This window comes from Ursus americanus, chromosome 18 (assembly GCF_024610735.1).
Source record: "Ursus americanus isolate L20-20 chromosome 18, mUrsAme1.1.p, whole genome shotgun sequence".
In the NCBI taxonomy this organism is placed as follows: Eukaryota; Metazoa; Chordata; class Mammalia; order Carnivora; family Ursidae; genus Ursus; species Ursus americanus.
The window spans coordinates 21,515,521-21,537,017 of NC_142144.1; the positions used below are offsets into that span (position 1 = coordinate 21,515,521).

Sequence of the window (21,497 nt, forward strand, 5' to 3'; positions counted from 1 at the left end):
CCCCGCTGCCCCGCTGGCCCACCGCCCCACCTTTTCCTGGTTCTTCATATGTCCAGTGTTCTGGGATTATATCCTGGACGTTGTGAATGTTCTGTTGTAGAGAATCTGGAGTTTATTAAACATATTCCTCCAATGAGGTGCTTTTCTTTTAGTAGGCAATTAATGGGCTTAGACTCAAACTGCAAACTATCTTCCTTTGGTTGGTGGCAGTTCAGATGTCAGTTCAATTTTTTTTCCCCCTCAGCGGAGCTGTTTGCAATCTGCTCTGCAACAAGTGTGGTTTCAGAGGTCAGCCAGAGACTCGGGCAGAGTTTACGCACAGAATGTGGAGCTCCTCTCTCTGCCTTTTTTCTTTCCCGAATTTTCCCTTCACTTACTATTGTGGTCTCTGCCTGCCTCAGGCCGGAAAGAAGTGGTTTTCAATGAGCACATCAGCTCTTCCTGGCCCCATTTTGGCTGTGTTTCACTTAACACAAAAGCCCCAAATCCAGGAAACTCACCGTGTGTTGATCCCGTCCACGTTTTAGCTCTCTTCCCAAATCTGCCTTTGTTGACTCTGGAGCCCTAAGAGAATTGGTTTTTGTAGGTCGTCTGAGTTTATAGTTGTTATATTACGTAGGAGGGTCAGTCTTCTGGGAAGTTTATAAATTACATTAAACTAAATATACTCCTCCCCTATGATCCAGCAGTCATGCTCCTTGGTATTTACCCACATGAATCAAAAACTTAACGTCCACACAGAAACCTGCACGTGGATGTTTACAGCAGCTTTATCCATAACTTCCAAGACTTGGAAGCAACCAAGATATCCGTCAGTAGGCTGAATGGATACGTTAACTGGAACATCCTGACCATGGAATTATCCAGCACTAAACAGAAATGAGCTATCAAGCCCAGAAGAGACATGGAGGGAACTGAAATGCATATTATGGAATCAAAAAGATCTGAAAAGGCTACATACTTTGATTCCAACCACATGACATTCTGGAAAAGGCAAAACTATGCAGACAGGTAAAAGATCAGTGGTCACCAGGGAGGAGTAGGGAGGGAAGGATGAACAGGTCAGAGAATTTTTAGGCGGGGAAACTATTCTGTAAGATACTAGAGTGACGGTGTGTGACACCATAGTAAATCCTCATGTAAACTCTGGACTTTGAGAATGATGTGTCAGTTTAGGTTCACTGATCGTAACAAATGTCTGACAAATGTTGATAGTGGGGGAAGTTGTGCGTATTTGGGGGCAGATGAGATATGGTAAATCTCTCTACTTTCTGCTCAACTTTGCTGTGAACCTAGCACTGCTCTAAAAAAAGTTAAAAAATTATTTTTTAGATAAATCTAAAGGATTTTATAGGTTTATTTTGGATTACAAAGGTAATGAATGCTTTCTGCACATGTAACAAAACTTTTCAAAGATGAAAAGAGAGATCACCTATATGCAACTTTCAAAAGATAGTATGTTAATTTTTTAAATTAATTTTTCTTTTTAATTTTTAGAGAGGGAGGGGGAGGGGCAGAGGGAGAGAGAGACTCTTAAGCAGGCTCCACGCCCAGCATGGAACCCAACCCTGAGGTCATGACCTGAGCCAAAATCAAGAGATGGACGCTTAACCCACTGAGCCACCCAGGTGCCCAGTATCTGTTAATATTTTAATGGCTACCATTCTAGGAATAACAACAATGACATAATTATTAGTAAAATAATTAATGAAATGTTATTAATTTTTAATTAAATGTATTTAGTGTTAGGCTACTATTGACCTTCTGATGCTATATTAGGAGGAGGATGTGCTTCTGGACCGCAGCTGACTGTGGGTAACACACAGCAGAAAGGGAAACCCTGGTTAGGGGAGGACACAGCCTGTCACAAACATTACCCTTAAATAGTCTGAATTCCTGACCCAGACATCCAGGAGATAAAAGAAAATGCCTACTGTTTAAAGGCACTGAGCTTCGATTATTTTGTTATGCAGTGATAGGACATTAAGACTTCCGAGAGTAGTTCAATTTTCATGCCATGTTGGAAAGCCGTTTAGCACTGGCTCCTAAAGGCGACTTAAGCATGTTCGGTCAGTGTTTTCACTCCTAAGTATAGACGCATCAGAAATGGGCATACACGTACCCAAAGACCCACACATGCAGGGTAATACAACATGAGCCCAGAGTGCAGACAGTTCAGATATCTCCCAATAGGACAGTGGATACGTAAAATGTTCTGATCATAAAATAGACTCTAGGGGCACCTGGGTGGCTCAGTCGTTAAGCATCTGCCTTCGGCTCAGGGCGTGATCCCAGCGTTCTGGGATCAAGCCCCACATCAGGCTCCTCCTCTGGAAGCCTGCTTCTTCCTCTCCCACTCCCCCTGCTTGTGTTCCCTCTCTGTCTCTATCTGTGGAATAAATGAATAAAATAAAAAAAATAAAATAAAATAGACTCTAAGGCAGCAATACAAACAGGCAAACGAGCCACACACATCCACATGGACCTCGCAAGCACACTGGGGAGGCAAGGAGGCCAAACACGCCATAATGCACAGCGCGTGGGCACCAAGTCAGCGGGCCCTGTTCTACGTGTGCTGGAGAAGGGTGTGCATCTGTGTGTGCGTGTTGTTGGGTGGGGTGTTCTAGAAATGGTGTTCAGTCTATCCGTTTTACGGTGCGGTTCCAGTCTTCTCTGCCCTTCTTGAGAGGCTGTCTAGTTGTTTATCAATTATTGAGAGCTGAGTATATTCACGTCTTCAACTATTGTTGAATTGTCTACTTCTGCCTCTAATTCTGTCAGTTTCTGTTTCAAGTCTTTTGGGGCTCTGGTTTATTTTTTTATTTTTTAAGAGAAGAGAGAGATGAGAGAGAGAGTGAAAGAGCATGAGCAGGGGGAGGAGCAGAGGGAGAGGGACAAGCTGACTCGGAGCGTGGAGCCCGACGCAGGGCACGCAGGGCTCGATCCCACGACCCTAAGAACACGACCCAAGCCAAAATCAAGAGTTGGACGCTCAACTGACTGAGCCACGTGGGTGCCCCTGGGGCTCTGTTTTTTAAGCGCCTCTATATGTATTTACACTTGTTATGTCTTCTTGGTGGATTGACGCTTCCATCATTATGAAACACAGGCCATATTTTCCTTTCCTTTACATGTCTCATCATTTCTTTGTTGAAGACTGGACATTTAAGTAATATTATGTGGCAACTCTGGAAGTCAGATTCCCTTCATTCAAGAGTTGTTGTTAGTGCTGGTTTCTTTTTTAATGATTTCCTAAACTCATTCTGTGAAGTCTCAAAGCTTTATCGTAAGTGACCACTGAAGGCACTGATCTGTTAGCTTCGCGGTCGGCTAGTGATGCACCCCTGAGTTCTCCAATCTGGTAGCTACTCCTATCCCTCCATTACCCAAAGCTCTGTTACCCCAGACTGTTGTGTTTATATGATTTCAGTTGAAATTTTGGGAGTAATGGAGTAGAGAATAGCTAAGACCAGCCCACAGTCTAAAATTCAAGATGACATATCAATATTTAAATAGATCCTTCGTCTTCTCTGTTACAAAATATTTTTCATTGGCTAGTTTCTCCGCATTTCTTTTAGTCCTCGATGTTTCTTGGCTCTCTTCCTAATACTCTCTCCAGTCTCCACTCTTCCAGTGTTCTAAACCCCTTCTGAAGAAGGCAGGATTGAACTTTACAATCCTGTAACTTCATTTTTAAATAGAAGAATTTAGTTCCCTTTATCGTAGTCCTTTCCCATTTACATGAGCCTGGGCCCTACTTTCACAATGAAAGAGCCCCCTGGAGGTGCATTTCTAAATAAAAGAACCACATAACCAGGAGATGAGATAATTATGCCTCTTTGGAACGGTGAACTGGCTAGAGTCAGTTTTGCTATTAAGTAGCAGTTTTTCCTTTCAGTTCTTTTGTTTGGTTTTGTGAGAAATGATTCTGTAAGACTTTTCATCTCTACTGTCTTTTATAGAAACTTCTGCTTCAATTTTGAAGGTATCACTTTAATATAGTAATTTTGTGTCTTACCAGAAAAGAATTATTATTTATTTATTTATTGAGAGAGCGGGGAGGGGCAGAGGGAGAGGGAGAGAGAGAATCTTAAGCAGGCTCCACGCCCAGTGCCGAGCCCAGCACAGGGCTTGATCTCATGACTCTGATCATGACCTGAGCCAAAATCAAGAGTCAGACGCTTAATAGGCTGAGCTGTCCTGGCGCCCTTCAGAAAAGAACTGTTTTTGTTTATTGATCAAAATAACACAGGTGGACTCTAGATTTTGCATCAGGATTCATTTAGTTTACTGGTTATGTCACTACTGTTATTAAAATTCTTTTGTTCCCTTCATGTAAGTTCTGCACTGTTCCTGTTAGGGTCATTCTAAGATTTCTCACAATTTTAATATAATTGATAATGGCATCTTTTTCTGGTCACTCTATCTTACAACTGGCTCTGAGAAAATTTCTGATTTTTATTTACTTATCTGTTATTACTTTACTAAACTATTGCTGGGGAACAGTTTTAATTGGATCTCTTCTTTTTAGACATAAAAGCACATAGTTTGCAAGTGATAATTTTATCTCCTTTCCTCCAATATGAATGCCTATTATTTCTACTTAGTATCTCACTGTCAATCTTCTAGCAAAGTTATTGTTGCACTGTTGCCTGGTGATAGATTCATTGTAAGCACTGACATTTAGGGAAGTAGAGTTTCAAGATGAATCCTATTAAAACTGTGAAGTCATTAACTCTATGTTGTTTCCTGTGTTTTACAGTCAAGCCCATTGGGTGTAGCAGGTTTAACTAGTTCAAGTTTATCATGAATGGACCACTCTAGTCCATTATTCCCAAAATGTCATTCTACAATTAGCTCTATTTTTAATTCTTACATTTTTCGACCTGTTACTTCTTTTCCTAAGAAGGAAGAAAAATCTGTTTATTCATGTGGTATGACCAAGTTCTCCCGGTCCTTCCTTATCTGGAGTGTCCATTCACCCTCGGTGATCCAGAGTATGTGAACTGTCATAAGGTCACAGGAAAGATGGGAACTGCATACCTTGCAAAAAGAATGTGGTAATAAATGTACCTGCTGTCTACACACATTCAAAACTGCCTCCCCCAACAGGATTTGGTTTATTCTGCCTCAGGAAGGTGGTCCTGAGGGTGGCAAGTGCCACCCTGTCCCAGGTGGAGGGCCCAAGGGCCAGGCAAGGCCACTGGCGGGAGAAGTGGGTGAGGCTAGGCTGAGGCCTTGGCAGCGGTGGTGGGCCGCAGGGCAAGGGCCCTTGCTGCCCAGGGTGCAAAGCACAGGCTGGGAAGGGGTCATGGCAACAGGACATGGGCACCCCAGAAGTGAGACGCAGGGTCACATGACATACACCATGAAATACAAGCAACATGACTCCTGAGTCGGCATGTGGACAGTGTGCACAGATTCACAGGTCAGACAGATACCCCACCGCGGTTGGACACATGGGCACCATGGTGGTATCATACAGACTACGAGGACGCATGGCTCCCCGGGGCACGTGGACTCGACGGCCGCAGGAGTCACCCCAGGTCAGCAAGTGCACTGGAATAGTGAGGAGAGGGACGTTGGGGGCTGGTCTGGAGGCGCCTCGGGGCAGCGTCCACGCAGACCCCGGGGGCTGGGTCTGTCTGCCACACTTCGTCGGGAAGCTTCCCCACCTCTTCGTAAATGAAGAACACGAGGGCCCTGTCCAGGCTAACGGCGCGGGCGCGGGCCAGGGCTCTTGCGCAACGCCTCGAGCCCCTCCTTCCCCAGGCTCTGCAAGCCGCACACCCACCCGCTCGCTGTCAGAGCGCCTCCCTACCTGGCATCCGGCTCTTGCTCGCGGCCTCAGGAGTGTTCCAGAAGCCATTGGTTCCACCTGCGCGAGCTCCCAACACCCGGTGATTGATTAGCGGGTTCCCGTGCGCGGCGGGGTGGCCTCTCGGTACCAGCTGCGCCGGGAGGTCGTGACGAAGCACCAGGTGGGCTGGGGCAGGGGGATTGGGGGGGGGCGGTTCCTGCTTTGGCCCCGCAGCCGCGAGGCCCGCTCCGGCGCCCTCAGCCCTTGTTCGCACACACTCTCCCTCGCCGGAGTAAGGCTCCTCGGTACTTTGGGTCCGGCAGGGCTGGTCGTGGATGCACTTCACCCTCATGGTCCGCGTGGCGCACGCGGCCGCCCGGGCTCCGGCTGCGCCTGCGCGTGCCGTCCTGCTGCCGCCCGGGGGCCCCGCACGTGGTTGCTGCGAGGCGGGAGGGCAGCCTCGGGTCGGCGCTGCAGGCCGGGGCCAAAGCCGTGGGACAGGCCCGCACGCCTACGCTGCGCACCCCCGCCACTCGCCGCCGACCCGGGACCCCCGCGGCCCCGGTCGTCGCTCGTCACTGCTTCCTCGGCTGCGGGGCCAGCCCGGGCCCGAGACCCCCGCCCGCCGCCGCCCAGGACTTGGCTCCAGGAGCGGAGGGGCCACGTGCGGGGCCGGCCTCTCCAAAGCGAACTTCCGAAAAACGTGTTTTCATGGACTGACGGTAAGTGGAGACATGTTGCCCCTGTAACACTAGCTACTGAAGTATTTTAGAACAAGGACATATATGCACTATGGGGTTTTATGATTTCACTCTGATACAGTTATCTAATCTACAGCCCATATTCAAGTTTCGTCTATTGTCCTAATAATGTCCTTTAGAGCTAATCCCCCCCCCCCCCACCCCGCCCGCCCCGCCCCGGTCTAATACTGAGTGCTGGGTCATACATTGCATTTAGTTGTCATGTTTCTTTAATCTCCTGAAACGTTTCTTAGTCTTTTCCTTTGTTTCCTGATGTGGACAGTTTTGATAAGTGTAGGCCGTTTTTTTTTTTCAGAATATCCCTTAATTTAATTTTGTCTGGTTTTTCCTCATGATTAGATTCAGGTTGTGTATTTTTGACGGGAATATCATAGCAGTGATATTATGCCCATCGTATTAGCACGTGGAGTCCACTGGTCCCGTGCTTGGCGATGTTAAGGTGGTGAGTTCTCCGCGTCTCCCCGCTGGAAAGCTATTATTACCTTGTTTTTGAAATTAATGAGTAGTTTGTGGTGTGATACTTTAACACCATGTAAATACCCTGTTTTCTCATCCAGCTTCTACTTGTGACAGCCATGATGCTTACATTTACCTACTACAACACTTCACTTGTTCCGATCTACAGACCAACAACCCGTAATGATTTTCTAACCACATCATTCTTTTATATTTATTTTTTGGCATCCTCCCATAAGGGAAAGTTTTCCTTACTTTATTTCAGAAGAACTCATGGATTCTTAATTTATTCTCTGGATTATAGTCTATTTAAACCAATATTTATCTTGATGCTCAAAATAATCTGTCCCAGATTTGGCCAATGGGAGCCTCATCGAGGGGCTTCCTATGGCCTTTTGAAATATTCCTGTCATTCTTCGCATATTTCCTGAGATTCTAGTGCGGTAAACTACTCTAAGTCAGGCTTGTCCTTTTCCTGCTCCAGCTTTGGAAAGGGGAACTACATTTCTTTTTAGGTGAGAATCGTATTTAGAAACCAAGAACTGGGTGCCAGGTGTGTCCATGGCTACTGAGAGTTCATTGCTTTAAGGCCCTCTTCAATATGTGTGTATTGAGCAAAACTTCTGATCAGTTGTTTAGGGCAAGTGCCTTAAAGAGTGAACTTTCTTCCTGTAAACTCTGAAAACTAGGGAGTAGTTCCACAAATGAAAAAAACGTGTATCTTAGAATTCTAGGGATATCTTTTCTCTCTAGACTGTTAAATATTCTACACTGTAATCATTCAAGAAAAAAAAAGTCTTTTTTTAAAAAATATTTTAAAATTTAAATTCAATGAATTAATATATAATGTATTATTGGTTTCAGAGATAGACGGCTGTGATTCGTCAGTCTTATATAACACCCAGTGCTCATTACAACATGAGCTCTCCTTAATGTCCATCACCCAGTTACTCCATCCCCCCACCTCCCTCCCCTCCAGTAACCCTCAGTTTGTTTCCTATGATCAAGAGTCTCTTATGGTTTGTCTCCCTCTCTGATTTCGTCTCGTTTTATTTTTTCCTCTCTTCCCCTCTGATCCTCTGTTTTGTTTCTTAAATTCCACATATCAGTGAAATCATAGGATAATTGTCTTTCTCTGATTGACTTATTTCACTTAGCATAATACCCCTTAGTTCCATCCACGTCATTGCAAATGGGCAAGATTTCATTTTTTGATGGCTGAGTAATATTCCATTGTGTGTGTGTGTGTGTGTGTGTGTGTGTGTGTGTGTGTGCGTGTGTGTATCACATCTTTTTTATCCATTCATCTGTCGATGGACATCTGGGCTCTTTCCATAGTTTGGCTATTGTAGACATTGCTGCTGTGAACAGATCACTGTGTTTGTATCTTTGGGGTAAATACTCAGTAGTGCAATTGCTGGGTCGTAGGGTAGCTCTATTTTCAACTCTTTGAGGAACCTCCATACTGTTTTCCAGAGTGGCTGCCCCAGCTTGCATTCCTACCATCAGTGTAGGGGAGAGTTCCCCTAAGAAAAGAAAATCTTGATCTAGCAAGGATGGACAGGGAGGAATAGAAGACTTTGTTTTTATGAGTTCTTTGAAATTATTTTGGGAGAACTGTGGCTCCCTCTGTCTCAATTTTTAAAAGTTTGATATAATTGGATCATTGGGACATGATCCCTCAAGGATCTGAAGTTTCAAACCTCTGTATATTATAGCTGCTGAACTTTAAATTGCTCAGGGACAGCAGGTATTCCCCCCAAACAAAAGATGATTTAAATTTACGTAGTATGTCCGTTGCTCTCCTTTGGCACTTTTAGTTATGGAGGTGACAGTCGATAGTTTTGAAATAAATGAATTGCAATGTTGATTTTTACATAATACGTTTAACATTTTAGACATGATACATTCATTCTTTCTTGCATGTAGCTGACTTCATGAAGTTCATAAAACAGTATTTTATTTGGAGTTGGCAACAGGGGATTCAGATGGGAGGACAGATTTTTCCTGGCTACTATTTTTTTTAAATATATTTTTTAGAAGTTTTTAAGTAATGTCCACGCCCAGTGTGGGGCTCGAGCTCACAACCCTGAGATCAAGAGTCCCATGCTCCACTGGCTGAGCCAGCCGGTAGCTCCTCCTGACAACTGTTTGTAAACAGTAGAAACGTATCAAGTCTCGGTTAACTGGGTTGATTTTTCATTCTAAAAAAACACTGTCTTTTTTTGTTAGTCTTAAGAGTAACACACACACACGCTCATTTAGTTTCTTTAAAATAATTTCTTAAAATAATATAAAATTTTTGTACAGAATTTGTTCAATATGAAATCTAGCAGAGAAATCCCTAATAAATAATCTGTTAACTAAGAAATGGGTAAGAGCTACCTACTGTGCTGTAGGAGAAATGGAGCTCTTAGGAGGAGAAGCACGAACTCTGCGTGATCAAGGACCGCAGAGGGAAGTCCTACTGATAAGCATTCCCTAGAATACCGACAGCGTCCTGAGCTGGAGCTGATAATGTTTGGACCTACAATGCAAGCTGCTTGGGGACCGATGAGTAAAACAGGAAACGGCGGAAGGGTTTGTTAGTAGGCTAGGAATGAGATACCGTGGAGCACAAGTCACAAGGAATAATATAATAATATGAAAACTACAGGAAAAATCCTATGTTCCTGCTCTAGGGGCATGCTACAAAATATTGCCCCCAACGTGATTACACCATTACCCTTGTGTGCCAGCTTTTGAACTATGGGGAGCTGGGAGGCAAGTGAAAACACTGGCTCAAAGGGAGAAACCAAGAAGGAACACCAGTGATGAGAAAGGGAAGAGTGAAACATTGTAAGTAAACCATATCAGGGAGGAATTTGCCAATGAGAGAAAGAGCAAAGGTAGGATATGCACAGGGAACACGACGATGCAGGGAATGTTTCAAAACGAGGATATCTGAAAATAGAGAGGAAAGAACCCATAGGGAAAGGAAAACGGTTGAAGGTGATGAAGACAGGTATCAGTGCCGAAGCAAGGTAGGTTTTTGTTTTTTCTTTCTGTTAATTTGAAATGTAAAAAACCGAAACATTCAGTGTCTTGTTTATAATTAGATAATCTATAATGTTCTTTTCCAAGAGATGTTAAGGTAGCTTAAAAGGGGAGTTTATTGGGGCGCCTGGGTGGCTCAGTCATTAAGCGTCTGCTTTCGGCTCAGGTCATGATCTCAGCGTTCTGGGATGGAGCCCCGCATCGGGCTCCCTTCTCAGCAGGAAGCCTACTTCTCCCTCTCTCACCCCCCTGCTTGTGTTCCCTCTCTCGCTGCCTCTCTCTCTGTCAAATAAATAAATAAAATCTTTTTTTTTTTTTAAAGGGGCTTTATTTTCTACCTCTTTGAGATCTTCATGGGTTTTCGTGTAGGAGAAGACTGTTGCTTGGGAATAATATTTAGCACGATTTACATACTCACGAAGGCATGGGTCTCAATAATGAACGAGACTGTACCTGGATGTGTCCGTGTTTAAATAAGGTGACTTATTTTGTGTGACTTGTAAACTGGCTCTTCAGTGTAATCAGAATGGGTACCTACGATGCTTTCAACAGAGTCATCATTTTTGAGACAAGCGTATGGACCTCCAAGCTATTCGCTGGAAAGGAAAGAATTCATTTAGACCAAGAACTTCATAGACCCAGAACAAATTCATTTATTTGTCTCTTTCAGCATCCCTCCTCTTCTTCCAGTGAAGATCATCACTGGTTTTTATTGTACAAACCTGTTTTCTTTACTTCCCTTCTTACCGTGGCTTACTTTTCTAACCTTTGCTCAGTTTCTTCAGCGTTCGTTCCTATTTTTGGTTGCACGGTACTTTCAAATCTCTACTGAAAAACTGCATGCCAAGCATTGGGAAACAGGCCGAGATTCAGGTATTAAATGTGTTGATTCTTGTTTTTAAATTCACTCTTTTCTAAATTTTGTTGTGGATGAATCAACTTTTTATGTCGATCAAACCTGTTTCCCTCCCCTTTAGATCAGTAGGTTAAGTCCTGTGATTTCTTGTGGCAAAATTGATATATCATAGTGAAAATAAATGCGAAAGTGCTTTCCTAACTAAATGAACATGATGCTTGATCCCTCTCTTTATGTCCTCAGATGAAATGAGGAGAGTAATATTAGAATAACTCCAGGGGCAGAAAAGGAAATGCAAGGAGAAAACCTCACCGTTTGGAGCTTTTTTCTCCTGGAGGGTTTTTCTAGATCCCCAGCGTTAGAGATCGTTCTCTTCGTCTTCAGCCTCATAATGTATCTGATAACGCTCTTGGGTAACAGCACTCTGATCTTGGTCACCGTCCTAGAGTCACGCCTCCAAACCCCCATGTACTTGTTCCTTGGAAATCTCTCTGTCCTGGATATTTGTTACACATCTGCTTCTGTTCCCACTCTGCTGGTGAACTTGCTGTCATCCCAGAAAACCATCATCTTTTCTGGGTGTGCCGTACAGATGTACCTGTCCCTGGCCATGGGCTCCACGGAGTGTGTGCTCCTGGCTGTGATGGCGTATGACCGTTACGTGGCCATTTACGACCCCCTGAGATACCCCGTCATCATGAGCAGGCAGGTCTGTATGCAGATGGCCGCTGTCTCCTGGGTGACGGGCTGTCTGACCGCCCTGCTGGAGACCAGTTTCACCCTGCAGGTGCCCCTCTGTGGGAATCTCATCGATCACTTCACGTGTGAAATTCTGGCCGTGCTGAAGTTAGCTTGCGCACGTTCACTGCTCGTGGACACGATCATGCTGGTGGTCAGCGTGCTCCTCCTGCCCGGCCCCATGCTCTTCATTTGCATCTCCTATGTCTTCATCCTTTCCGCCATTCTGAGAATCAGCTCAGCGGAGGGAAGAAACAAAGCCTTTTCTACGTGTGGTGCCCACCTGACCGTGGTGATCTTGTATTACGGGGCCGCCCTCTCCATGTACCTGAAGCCGCCGTCCTCGAGCTCACAGGAAGTCGATAAGATCATCTCACTGCTCTATGGAGTGCTGACCCCTATGTTGAACCCCATCATTTACAGTTTGAGAAACAAAGAAGTCAAAGAGGCCGTGAAAAAAGTACTGGGCCGCATACCATTATATCGAACACACGGACATCTCTGACTCGGGTGCGCTCCTGGCAGAAGTCAGCGCAGAAATCCTTCACGGTGTGCTCACGCTTAGAACGCTGATGTCCCCCCCAGCCCCGGCAGTGTCACAGTTGTGGGATATGTGTGCGCCAAAGTGATTGCCCGTGGGCAGCAGCAGGTCCAGTTGGCCTTTGGTCATAGTTTCTGTCCGCTGTGTTTCCAGGTTGCCGAAGTGCTGGTCTGTAGCCTCCTCACGCGTGGGCCCTGCGGCAACGCTTGGATGCATTCATCAGTGAATGTTGGCGCCCCGAGAAATTGGTGTGTGCTCCCTGCCTCAGATCCTTTCTAGAACGAGGTGGGCGCATAAAGATGCAAAGAAACAAATAACCGAGATGGGCCTTGATTATGCAAATGGGAAAATTAGAGGAAAATGAAAAGCCTCTCTCGGCATCGCACGGTGGTGGGACTGGAAATGCAACCCCTTCTCCTCTTGTCTCTGCCGAGAGTTCTGCCGCTGCCGCCGTGCCTCCCTCAGGACCCTTCCTCACTCAGAACTGCTGACGAAGGCCCCTGACTTCGTGACTGAAGCCCCCAGTACCCGTGTGATTTGCTCACCTGCCACCCTTGCTTTTCTAAGCACATAGATCCTCGTGTAAACTGTTATCTGTTTCTTTGCCTGTGCCCCCCCCACCCCCAAAGGCTTTCTGTGTGTCAGCCGCCCGGTAAGGAGAAGTCAGTACCACCGTGAAGGTGATGCCGGGAACCCCATAGGGCAGTGAGGTTTCCTGCTTTATAAATATTCAACGATGGCAGAGACTGTGTTTATGTTAGTTGTTTTAAAACTTTTGTTTGTATAAAAATATTGCTGGTGATAAAATGCCGACTCCAGGTCTCTCCTCGCAGATATTCTGATTCAGTAGCTCTGGGGTGGGGTCCTGATAGTCTGCATTTCAAAATAGATCCCTGAGAAATTCTGGTACAGATTTTGAGATGACTGTACTCTGGGAGACATGGTTTCTGGCAAAAATCTAGCATTCCAAAATAAAAGTAGGATTCGTTCTCATTTCTCCCCTTTCGCCTTTTAAGTTTTGCTTTTCCTTCTATTGTTTGTGCCTGTGTGTGTGCCTTCTCATGTGTCTACTTCCCGTCCAGGGTAGGGAAGAGGAGAGGGTTTTGAACGGAGGAAGTTTAACCCACTTGACAAATTTCAACATTTTAAAGACCTAAACTGTTTTAGTATTGGATGTTGTGTTCTGGATGATTTCACTCGTAGACCATTCCCTTAGCTCTAGGGCTTCCATTACATGTTTGGGGATGTATAACCCACATAAAAAGACACTTGAAGTTATCACCCAGCAAAATTCTGGTGATGCCGGGGTGCCTGGGTGGCTCAGTCAGTGAAGCTTTGGACTCTTGATTTCGGCTCAGGTCATGCTCTCAGGGTTGTAGTATGGAGCCCGGCATCGGGTTCTGTGCTGGACATGGAGACTGCTTAAGATTCTTTCTCTCCCTCTCTCTCTGCCCCTGCCCCCCTCTAAAAAAGAATTCCTGGTGATGCAGCAAGGGGACAAATTTGATGCCATATATTGCTGCCAACAGATGTTTGATCGTGGAGGATGAAAGCAAGCCCCGAGGAGATGGCTTTGGGGCAGGAGAGGAGAGCTGACTACAAAGCTTTCATCCCAGAAGTAATTCTTTTTTCTGCTTAGATATCTCAACCTTCACAACCAGATACCACATTCATTTCCTGGTAATTTCAGAGTCATGGTGAAGTGGTATTCTGTAGGAGGCTTTTATTACAGGAGAGCTGGCTTTTATGTTAGAGTAGAACTAATTATCTGCCTCCCAGAATCTGCTGTAATAGCTGTGCTACCAAATATATCAGGAATAGCCAGAGTTATAGACATATCGGAAATCTTGACTTTGAGGGGTGAATTATGAGAACTTAAAGACACAGCAACTGAGCAACCTCTGAGCAAAGTCATCAACTTTGACGCAAGGAACTGAGCAAATTGGCGTGGAAATAAGAGTTTCAGAATGGGATATGGATCAAAATAGGACACAAATGGATTAGAAATGACGCGGATGTCAGAAAAGGACTCGTGTTGGGACCTGGGCAGATCTCTCTGTAGCAGTTGTTAACGATGAGATTAGGAGTTACAGTAGTTACAGCCACAAGGTGCCTAAAGTTGCTATGAAAAGCAAGTGAATAGAAATGTAAATGTGTCTTATGTATTATAGGCAATACTAAAGTTCATTATTGGTAAGCCGTGCATTCCTTCATTTGGGTTAGATTCCATCTTGACCAGTACTAATTACAGTCATAACTTCTAGAGTCTGGGGTAAAGGGATCCTTTTCAGGTGTTGTTATAAAGAGGAATATATTTGACGGAGAAGGTAAAATGACATCTGACAGCCAATTCCTGAATGATTACATAACCAGTCTATGCTGTAGAAAAATCCGATCATGTTACTTCCCTGCTTCAATCCCTTAGTGGCTTTTATTACTCTTAAAACTTGAAGTCCTTAAGATGACATTCAAGGACTTTCTTAATCTGATTACCCACCATTTATATTCTTTGCTCTAGGAACACACAACTCCTTTTAGTTTTGGGGAAGTGTTGTGCTCTGTCTTGCTTCTTCTTTTATTAGGAACACTTATCATAATTTGTAACTTGGTAATAATTTGTGGGTTTGTGTGTTTCACCCCAGTTGTACCAGTGTGCAGGGTCATGGAGGCAAAGACTCCATTAACTTCATTAACCATCGTATACCTAGGGATTAGCATGAGTTCTGGCAGTGAACATCTGTTGGACAAAAATATGCATGTAATAAACTTCTGATGGCAACTCAATGAGGTGCTTGATCATTCCTGAAGACGTCAAAGATGACTTCTAGGTGTCCAAGAAGGCTGATGGTGGGGTTGAACGTTAAATCATGAGTTGCGTTTTAGTGAATTTGTCATGATTTTGAGATCTATAAGTAGAAATATCAAGGATCAGTTGGATATACAGGTTTTAAATAATGAGAAAAATCAGCCTGGAGATAGAAACTTGTTACATATTTGCACATATGTAATGGAGTGATCAACATGGTTAACGTGAACTTAGGGAGAGAGTATAGAGTGAGAAAATTGCCCAAGATGAAACTAGAGAAACGCTAATATATGAAGCCCATCAAATAGGAAAAGCCAACAAAGGGACATTGATAAGGAACACATTCTAAGTAGGAAGAGGGCAAAAACCAGGACACAGATTCCAGTTTTGATCAAGATGAAGTAAGCACGTGCCATCCTGTTTTATTTTTATATATATAATGGAATAGTACTCAGCCATAAAAAAGATTGAAATCTTGCCATTTGCAATGACATGGATGGAGCTAGAGAGTATTATGCTAAGCGAAATAAGTCAGAAAAAGACAAATACCGTATGATCTCACTCAGGTGAAATTTAAGAAACAAAACATACAAGCAAAGGAAAAAGAGTGAGAGAGAGAGAGAGAGAGACCAATCAAGAAACAGACTCTTAACCATAGAGAACAAACTGATGGTCACCAGAGGGGAGGCGGGTGGGGGATGAGTGAAATAGGTGATGGGGATTAAGGAGGGCACTTGTCACGAGGAGCACTGGTCCTTGTGTGTATGCTTGTATGTATGGAAGTATTGAATCGCTTTACTGTACCCCTGAAACTGCATATTAACTGTACCGAAATTAAAAGAAAATGAATGAATAAATAAATACTCTGGAGAGAACGTGTGGAGATCTATGTGAGGACTCTGAGAAATAAGATAGCAAGCAGACCTGGGAAGGAAACTACCTTGCAAGCTACCAACAAACTCAGGGTGAATTTCTGTCTCTCCTCCTCTCCCTCCCCCAGTATCTCTTAACTTTGACTGAAGGGAAGGCTGAAACCCAAACCCAGGGTCAGGCAGAAAGATAGAAAGATCTCCAGGAGACATTCCTTTTCTTTTTTGGTCTGGAAAGAGAAATGGTGCCCCTGTGTATCAGAAAGAGTGAAGTACTTTCCCTGATGTTTTTCTATTATCTCTGGCCCAGATCCCCAGGCAGTACTGTGGTGACAGTGGCAGGGCCAGTGGTGACTGGGCAGGCACCTGAAATCCTTAGGAAAGAACATTTCTTCCTGACCGGAGGGACTGTGGTCCCAAGAGCACGGGAGGAGTCCTTATTGCTTCTCTTCTCTATCTTTCTACTGTTTGGTACCTGGAGCAGAGACTTCCGGCTTCCAGAACTGTAAGAAAGTAAATTTCTGTTGTTTAGGTCACCCAGTCTATGGTATTCTGTCATGGCAGCCTGAGCGGACTCATACGTGGCCCCTTCCTCCGTCTCCAAAACCAGCGGATGAATCAAGTCTTTCTCACATTGGATCACTCTGACCCTGCTTCGGTCATCACAACTTTCTCTAACTCTCTTCTGTTTCCTTCCATTTTTAAGGACGCTTGTGATTACATTGGCCAAGGCAGATAAGTTCTCTCATAAGGTCAGCTGATCAGCAACCTTAATTCCATCGGCAGCTTTGATCTCCTTTGCCATGTGTGTCAATAACACATTTCCTTTATCCACTCATCCATAGCTGGACAGATTGGAAACCTGGGTTGCTTCCACCTCTTGGCTGTTGTGAATAATGCTGCAGTGAACATGAGTGTGCAGCTATGCCTTTGTTATCTTGCTTTCAATTCTTTTGGATATGTAACCGTAAGTGAGTTTGTTGGATCAGATGATAATGCTATTTTTAATTTTTTGAGGAACTTCCATACTATTTTCCATAGTGGCTGCACTATTTTACATTCCCACCAACAGGGCACAAGGTTTCCAGTTTGCCCACATCCTCGTCAACATTTGTAATTTTCTGTTTTTTTTTTCTTTTCTTTTTTAATACAGTAACCATTCTAATTGGTATAAGGTGATATCTCATTATGGTTTTGACTTTCATTTCTCTAATGATTAGTAGAGCTGAGCATCTTTTCATATACTTTTTGGACATTTGTATATCTACAGAAATGTTTATTCGAGTGTTTTGCCTATTTTATTTTAGAGTCTCTATTATGTCCTTGATTAAATGGTAAGTTCTTTAACATGGTACCTTGGCTCTCTTAAAATTTGTTTTTTCATTAGGCCTAATTTTTTTCGAGAAATTCTAGGTTCACAGCCAAATTAAGGGAAGGTACAGAGATTTCCCATACACTCCCTGCTCCTGTCCCCACATCCTCCACCATCATCTGTACCCCACAGTGGAGGGCTACATTTGTTATTCAATTGATGAACCTACTTTGGCACATCACAATCACCCTCAATCCATAGGCTGCATTATGGTTTACTCATGGTGTGGTATATTCTGTGGGTTTAGACAAACATATAGTGACCTGTAGCCATCATCATGGCATCCTGCAGAGTACGAGACTTCATGGCATTTACAACTGAGTAAATTCCTTAAGCTTGAGACTAATAGTATCTTTGGACCGTTTTCTGAGTACTTTGAACCACCTCCACCCCTCAATACCTCACTGTTGCTCATAAGTAGAGATTATTTCACTTTGAAGGCACTTCGAATTTCCCTTAGGAGAAACTTTCCGAGAAGAAAAGTTATCTTACTAATAAGTCTCAGTTGGATTTTCCCAAGTTTGCTCCTAACCTACTGCCTACCCACGGGGCTGAGTCCCATAGTGTCTTATTTAACCTGGGTGCCCTACCAGGGCACGAGCACCCCTTGGGTTCTAAACCATCATGAATCTCGGTAAAACGCAGTTCCCTCCAGGGCAGTGAGAACTAGTCTGTGACTTGTGCCCGTGTAGTGGGAATAGTGTCGTAATGAAGAAGTGAGGTGCTGCAGAGGAAGAAAAGCATCATGACTGTCTTGGCTAGGTGGGTTTTGTCAACAAAGTCATGCTCTTGCACTATTTGAAAAGTTAAGTCAAGGAGCTGCTTCTCCTAAAGGGCCATAGGAAGATCTCAGAGGGGTGGTGGAAAATACGGAATAAGAGAAGTGGAGAGGTGTGTATGCATCTTACTGCCCCTTGAGCAAAGAAGTACCTTCCCAGTGTAACTCTTTTCTTATTTTGCTTCTTTACTTCAAATGGGCCTCCAGATTAACCAGTATAACTTTTTAAAAAATTTAACTTTCCCTATATATTTTTCCTCTTTTTTTTTGAATAGTAAATAAGTCCTAGAGAAGTGTAGTGCACGATATAGTGAATGTACACACCAATATTGCATTATAATCAAACTTGCTAAGAGACTAGAATGTAATTATTCCGACCACAGTATATAATGTGATAGAGTTGCTAATTGTCACTACATGGCAATCACTACCATATAAAAATCTATCAGATCACCACGTTGTACACCTTAAATTTATACAACATTGTAAGTCAATCATATTTCAATAGGAAGAAGGAAAAACAATTTTTAGAAAATAAACCAAAATATATTATATAAAACCCAGAAAAACAAAAATTAGAGTCAACTACCTTTGGCTTCCACAAAATGGGTTCACTATTTACTTGTGATGTGTTTAATGTTTCTCCAAGTCAGATCACTGAAAACAATTTTATAGAGTAATCCAGAAAGCAGAGCCATGATGTCACCAATTAAGAAGTTATTAAACCGTACGTTGCAGTATATAATGGGAAGAATAGCTAATCCATTGGCAATGAAGACAAACTGTCATTTACCCGACTTCTATGTTAGAACTGAATTCAATTTGCTATTTCTAATATTATTGAGAGAACTTATTAGAACATAAGACTTTGATGGCAGAGACCAAAATCTTTTTTTCCACCAAAGTTAGCAAGTCAAACATGAATTCTCTTTCATACCCTCTGTAAAATTCCTAACCTTTTTAGCCTTCAAAAAGCAAAAAGCCACCAACTAGAGTATGAAATTCGTAAGTTCCATTTTAATCATTAGTCTCAGCCTCCCCCATCAACATTTATACCAACTGTATCTAATCCTCATTCTTTTCTCCATTCACCCATATCTTTCAGATTCTCCCAACGTTCAAAAAGAGACAGTCTTCTCCCTGATTAACAGCTCACAAAACTCTCCCAAATTGCCTGCTTTTCTCCCCCTACAGTTTTATTCTGTTCATTCGGGTAGACTTCATATTTTATTGTGAAACATTTTGAATCAACTTTTTCATTGGTATTTTATCAACTAAGAAGAAGTTCAAGGCCGGTTGCCTTCTGCATGTATGATCAGAGCACTAAAAAACAACACAAAATTTCGTATTAGGCATGGCTTTTTCAGTGAAGTAGGGCAACTGCGCTCATCCGCAGTGAGACAGGTGGCCAGTGGTGAAGTGTAGAGTGAGGTGAGTCAAGGATCCAGAATAATCGCATTCCGGACAGTCAGTGGGCTATGGATACATGCATTCCAAATGCCTATATTTTATGAAAGGCAGCGTGTTACTGACAAAGGAGAACTAAATCAATGATTAAAGAACACAGCTACTAACTCCACACCCGGGATACACCTCCTGGGTTGTACGTGTACTTTCCCACCGGCTGCTCCTCAGCCGCCTCCCTACCAGAGCTGCGGCAGTGGGCGGGGACAGCAGGTGGTCCATTTTTATGCGAGCAGGCTACTGCTGCAAAGCGCTTGCCTCTTCCACATTCTTCCCAGTCTCCTTGTACCTGACATCCTCATCCTCCTTGAGACTCCCTTCTGCCTTCTGGAAGAATGCCATCTGACCAGTTTCTTTAAGGTTGAGAATTAAATCTATCACAAGGGCATAGTTCCGTTTCCACAAGAGGGGATTAGCATTTCTTCTTCCTGCTTTTCCCTGTGAGCCGTTGCCATAGACTTGGGATGGTTTCACAATTCGAGGCGCAGGGTGGAAACTCGGACCCCCCTGGGAAGGTGTGGTCATCTCGACACCGGGCTGTGCATGCTTGCACGAATGGAGGCGTGCCATTTGTCTGCTTGAGGCATTCCATCATCTTGCTGACTGCTTATCACCAGAGATGCAGAAGATGAAAATTCTGGGAGTCCGAAGTCCGACCTCAGTTTCATGAGGCTAAAATCAAGATGTGGGCAGGGCTGGTTCTTTCCGGAGGCTGGGGGGGATCAAGTATCTCACCCTTCCCAGCGTCCCGGGGCCGCCTGCACCCTTCACCGCTAGGCCCTGGGGCCAGCTTCAAAGCCCACAGTGTAACAGCAGCACACCTCCTCCTCTCTGTCCCTCTGCTTCTTCCTGTTTTTCCTCACGACCCATCTTAAGGAAGACATTGTGTGAACAGCAGCGTCGTGCCCAGAACAGATTAAGGCTGGTCACACTCTCCTCCATACGGCTCAGAGCTCGGCCGGCAATGTCTTGTTAGTTTTAGAGGAAAGGTGCCACCTACTCTAATTCCTCTGCACAGTCCCGGGAGGCTCCTTCCTCTCTCGCATTGCCTACCAGCTGTGCTTCAAGGAGAAGAATTTTAGTAGCTCATCAAAATTCTGTTTAATTTCCTTTGGAGCATTTGCTGTCTTTCAGCCATAGGCAGAAGTTAGCACGATGGCATTTACGTCTGGAGAACAGCATTCCAATTTAAGAGAGACATCGATAAACAGGGGCCATGTTGTATTTTATGTACATCTTTCCCGAGTACATTTTCCTTGAAAAATCATTTTATCTATGAATAAATATATTCTTGCAAAAGCCATTAATGCAAAATGCTTTAGCAGACTTCTTTTGGTATACCTGCACTCCATCCCAGTCCCACCCCCAGAGTTAATTCCTCTAATCAGGCATTTCTTAGGCAATACTCTAGTAGTTCTCAAGCTTTACTGTGCTTAAGAATTACCTGAAAAGCAAGTGGTGAGCAAAGTAGCTTGATGCCTCAGCCCTACTCTAGAAATTCTGGTTCAGTAGGTTTGGGTGGGAAATGAGAATGTGTTTTTCTAATTAGATCTTAAATCATGATGATGTTGCTGGTCCGCAGATCACATTCTGCTATTGGCATATGGTACGGAAGTGGTATAGAAATACTTGGTACAACTTTGTGTATATGGTGTTCTGCAAATGTTATACTGTTTGTAATTTGCTTTTAAAAATTAATAATGTGTCTTGGAAATAGCATCATGGCAGTACATATGGGTCTACCGTATTCTTTTAAGCTCCTACAGAATCACTTATATTTTCTTCTAATTTATTGGGTGCTTACTATAATTTACTAGGATTTCCTTTTTTTTTTTTTAAAGATTTAATTATTTATATATTTATTGGACAGAGAGAAAGAAAGAGAGAGCACAAGCAGGAGGAGCTGGAGAGGGAGAAGCAGGCTTCCTGCTGAGCAGGGAACATGATGCGAGGCTTGATCCCAGGATGCTGGGATTGTCCAAGAAAATATGAGGGCATTGCAAAATTACCTGACAGCGTG

General features: G+C 43.7%; 1 protein-coding gene across 1 annotated transcript; it reads left to right on the top strand.

The window, feature by feature from the left end:
* The first annotated feature begins 10,496 nt into the window (after positions 1 to 10,496).
* OR2K2 (olfactory receptor family 2 subfamily K member 2) lies at positions 10,497 to 15,641 on the top strand. Its single transcript, XM_045814786.2, has one exon. The coding sequence runs from the start codon at positions 11,202 to 11,204 to the stop codon at positions 12,150 to 12,152; it is 951 nt and encodes a 316-aa protein (XP_045670742.2). The 5' UTR covers positions 10,497 to 11,201; the 3' UTR covers positions 12,153 to 15,641.
* Positions 15,642 to 21,497: the final 5,856 nt, after the last annotated feature.

Excerpts from the sequence above, each read along its gene's own strand:
- OR2K2 (XM_045814786.2), top strand. The coding sequence starts at position 11,202 with ATGCAAGGAGAAAACCTCACCGTTTGGAGCTTTTTTCTCCTGGAGGGT.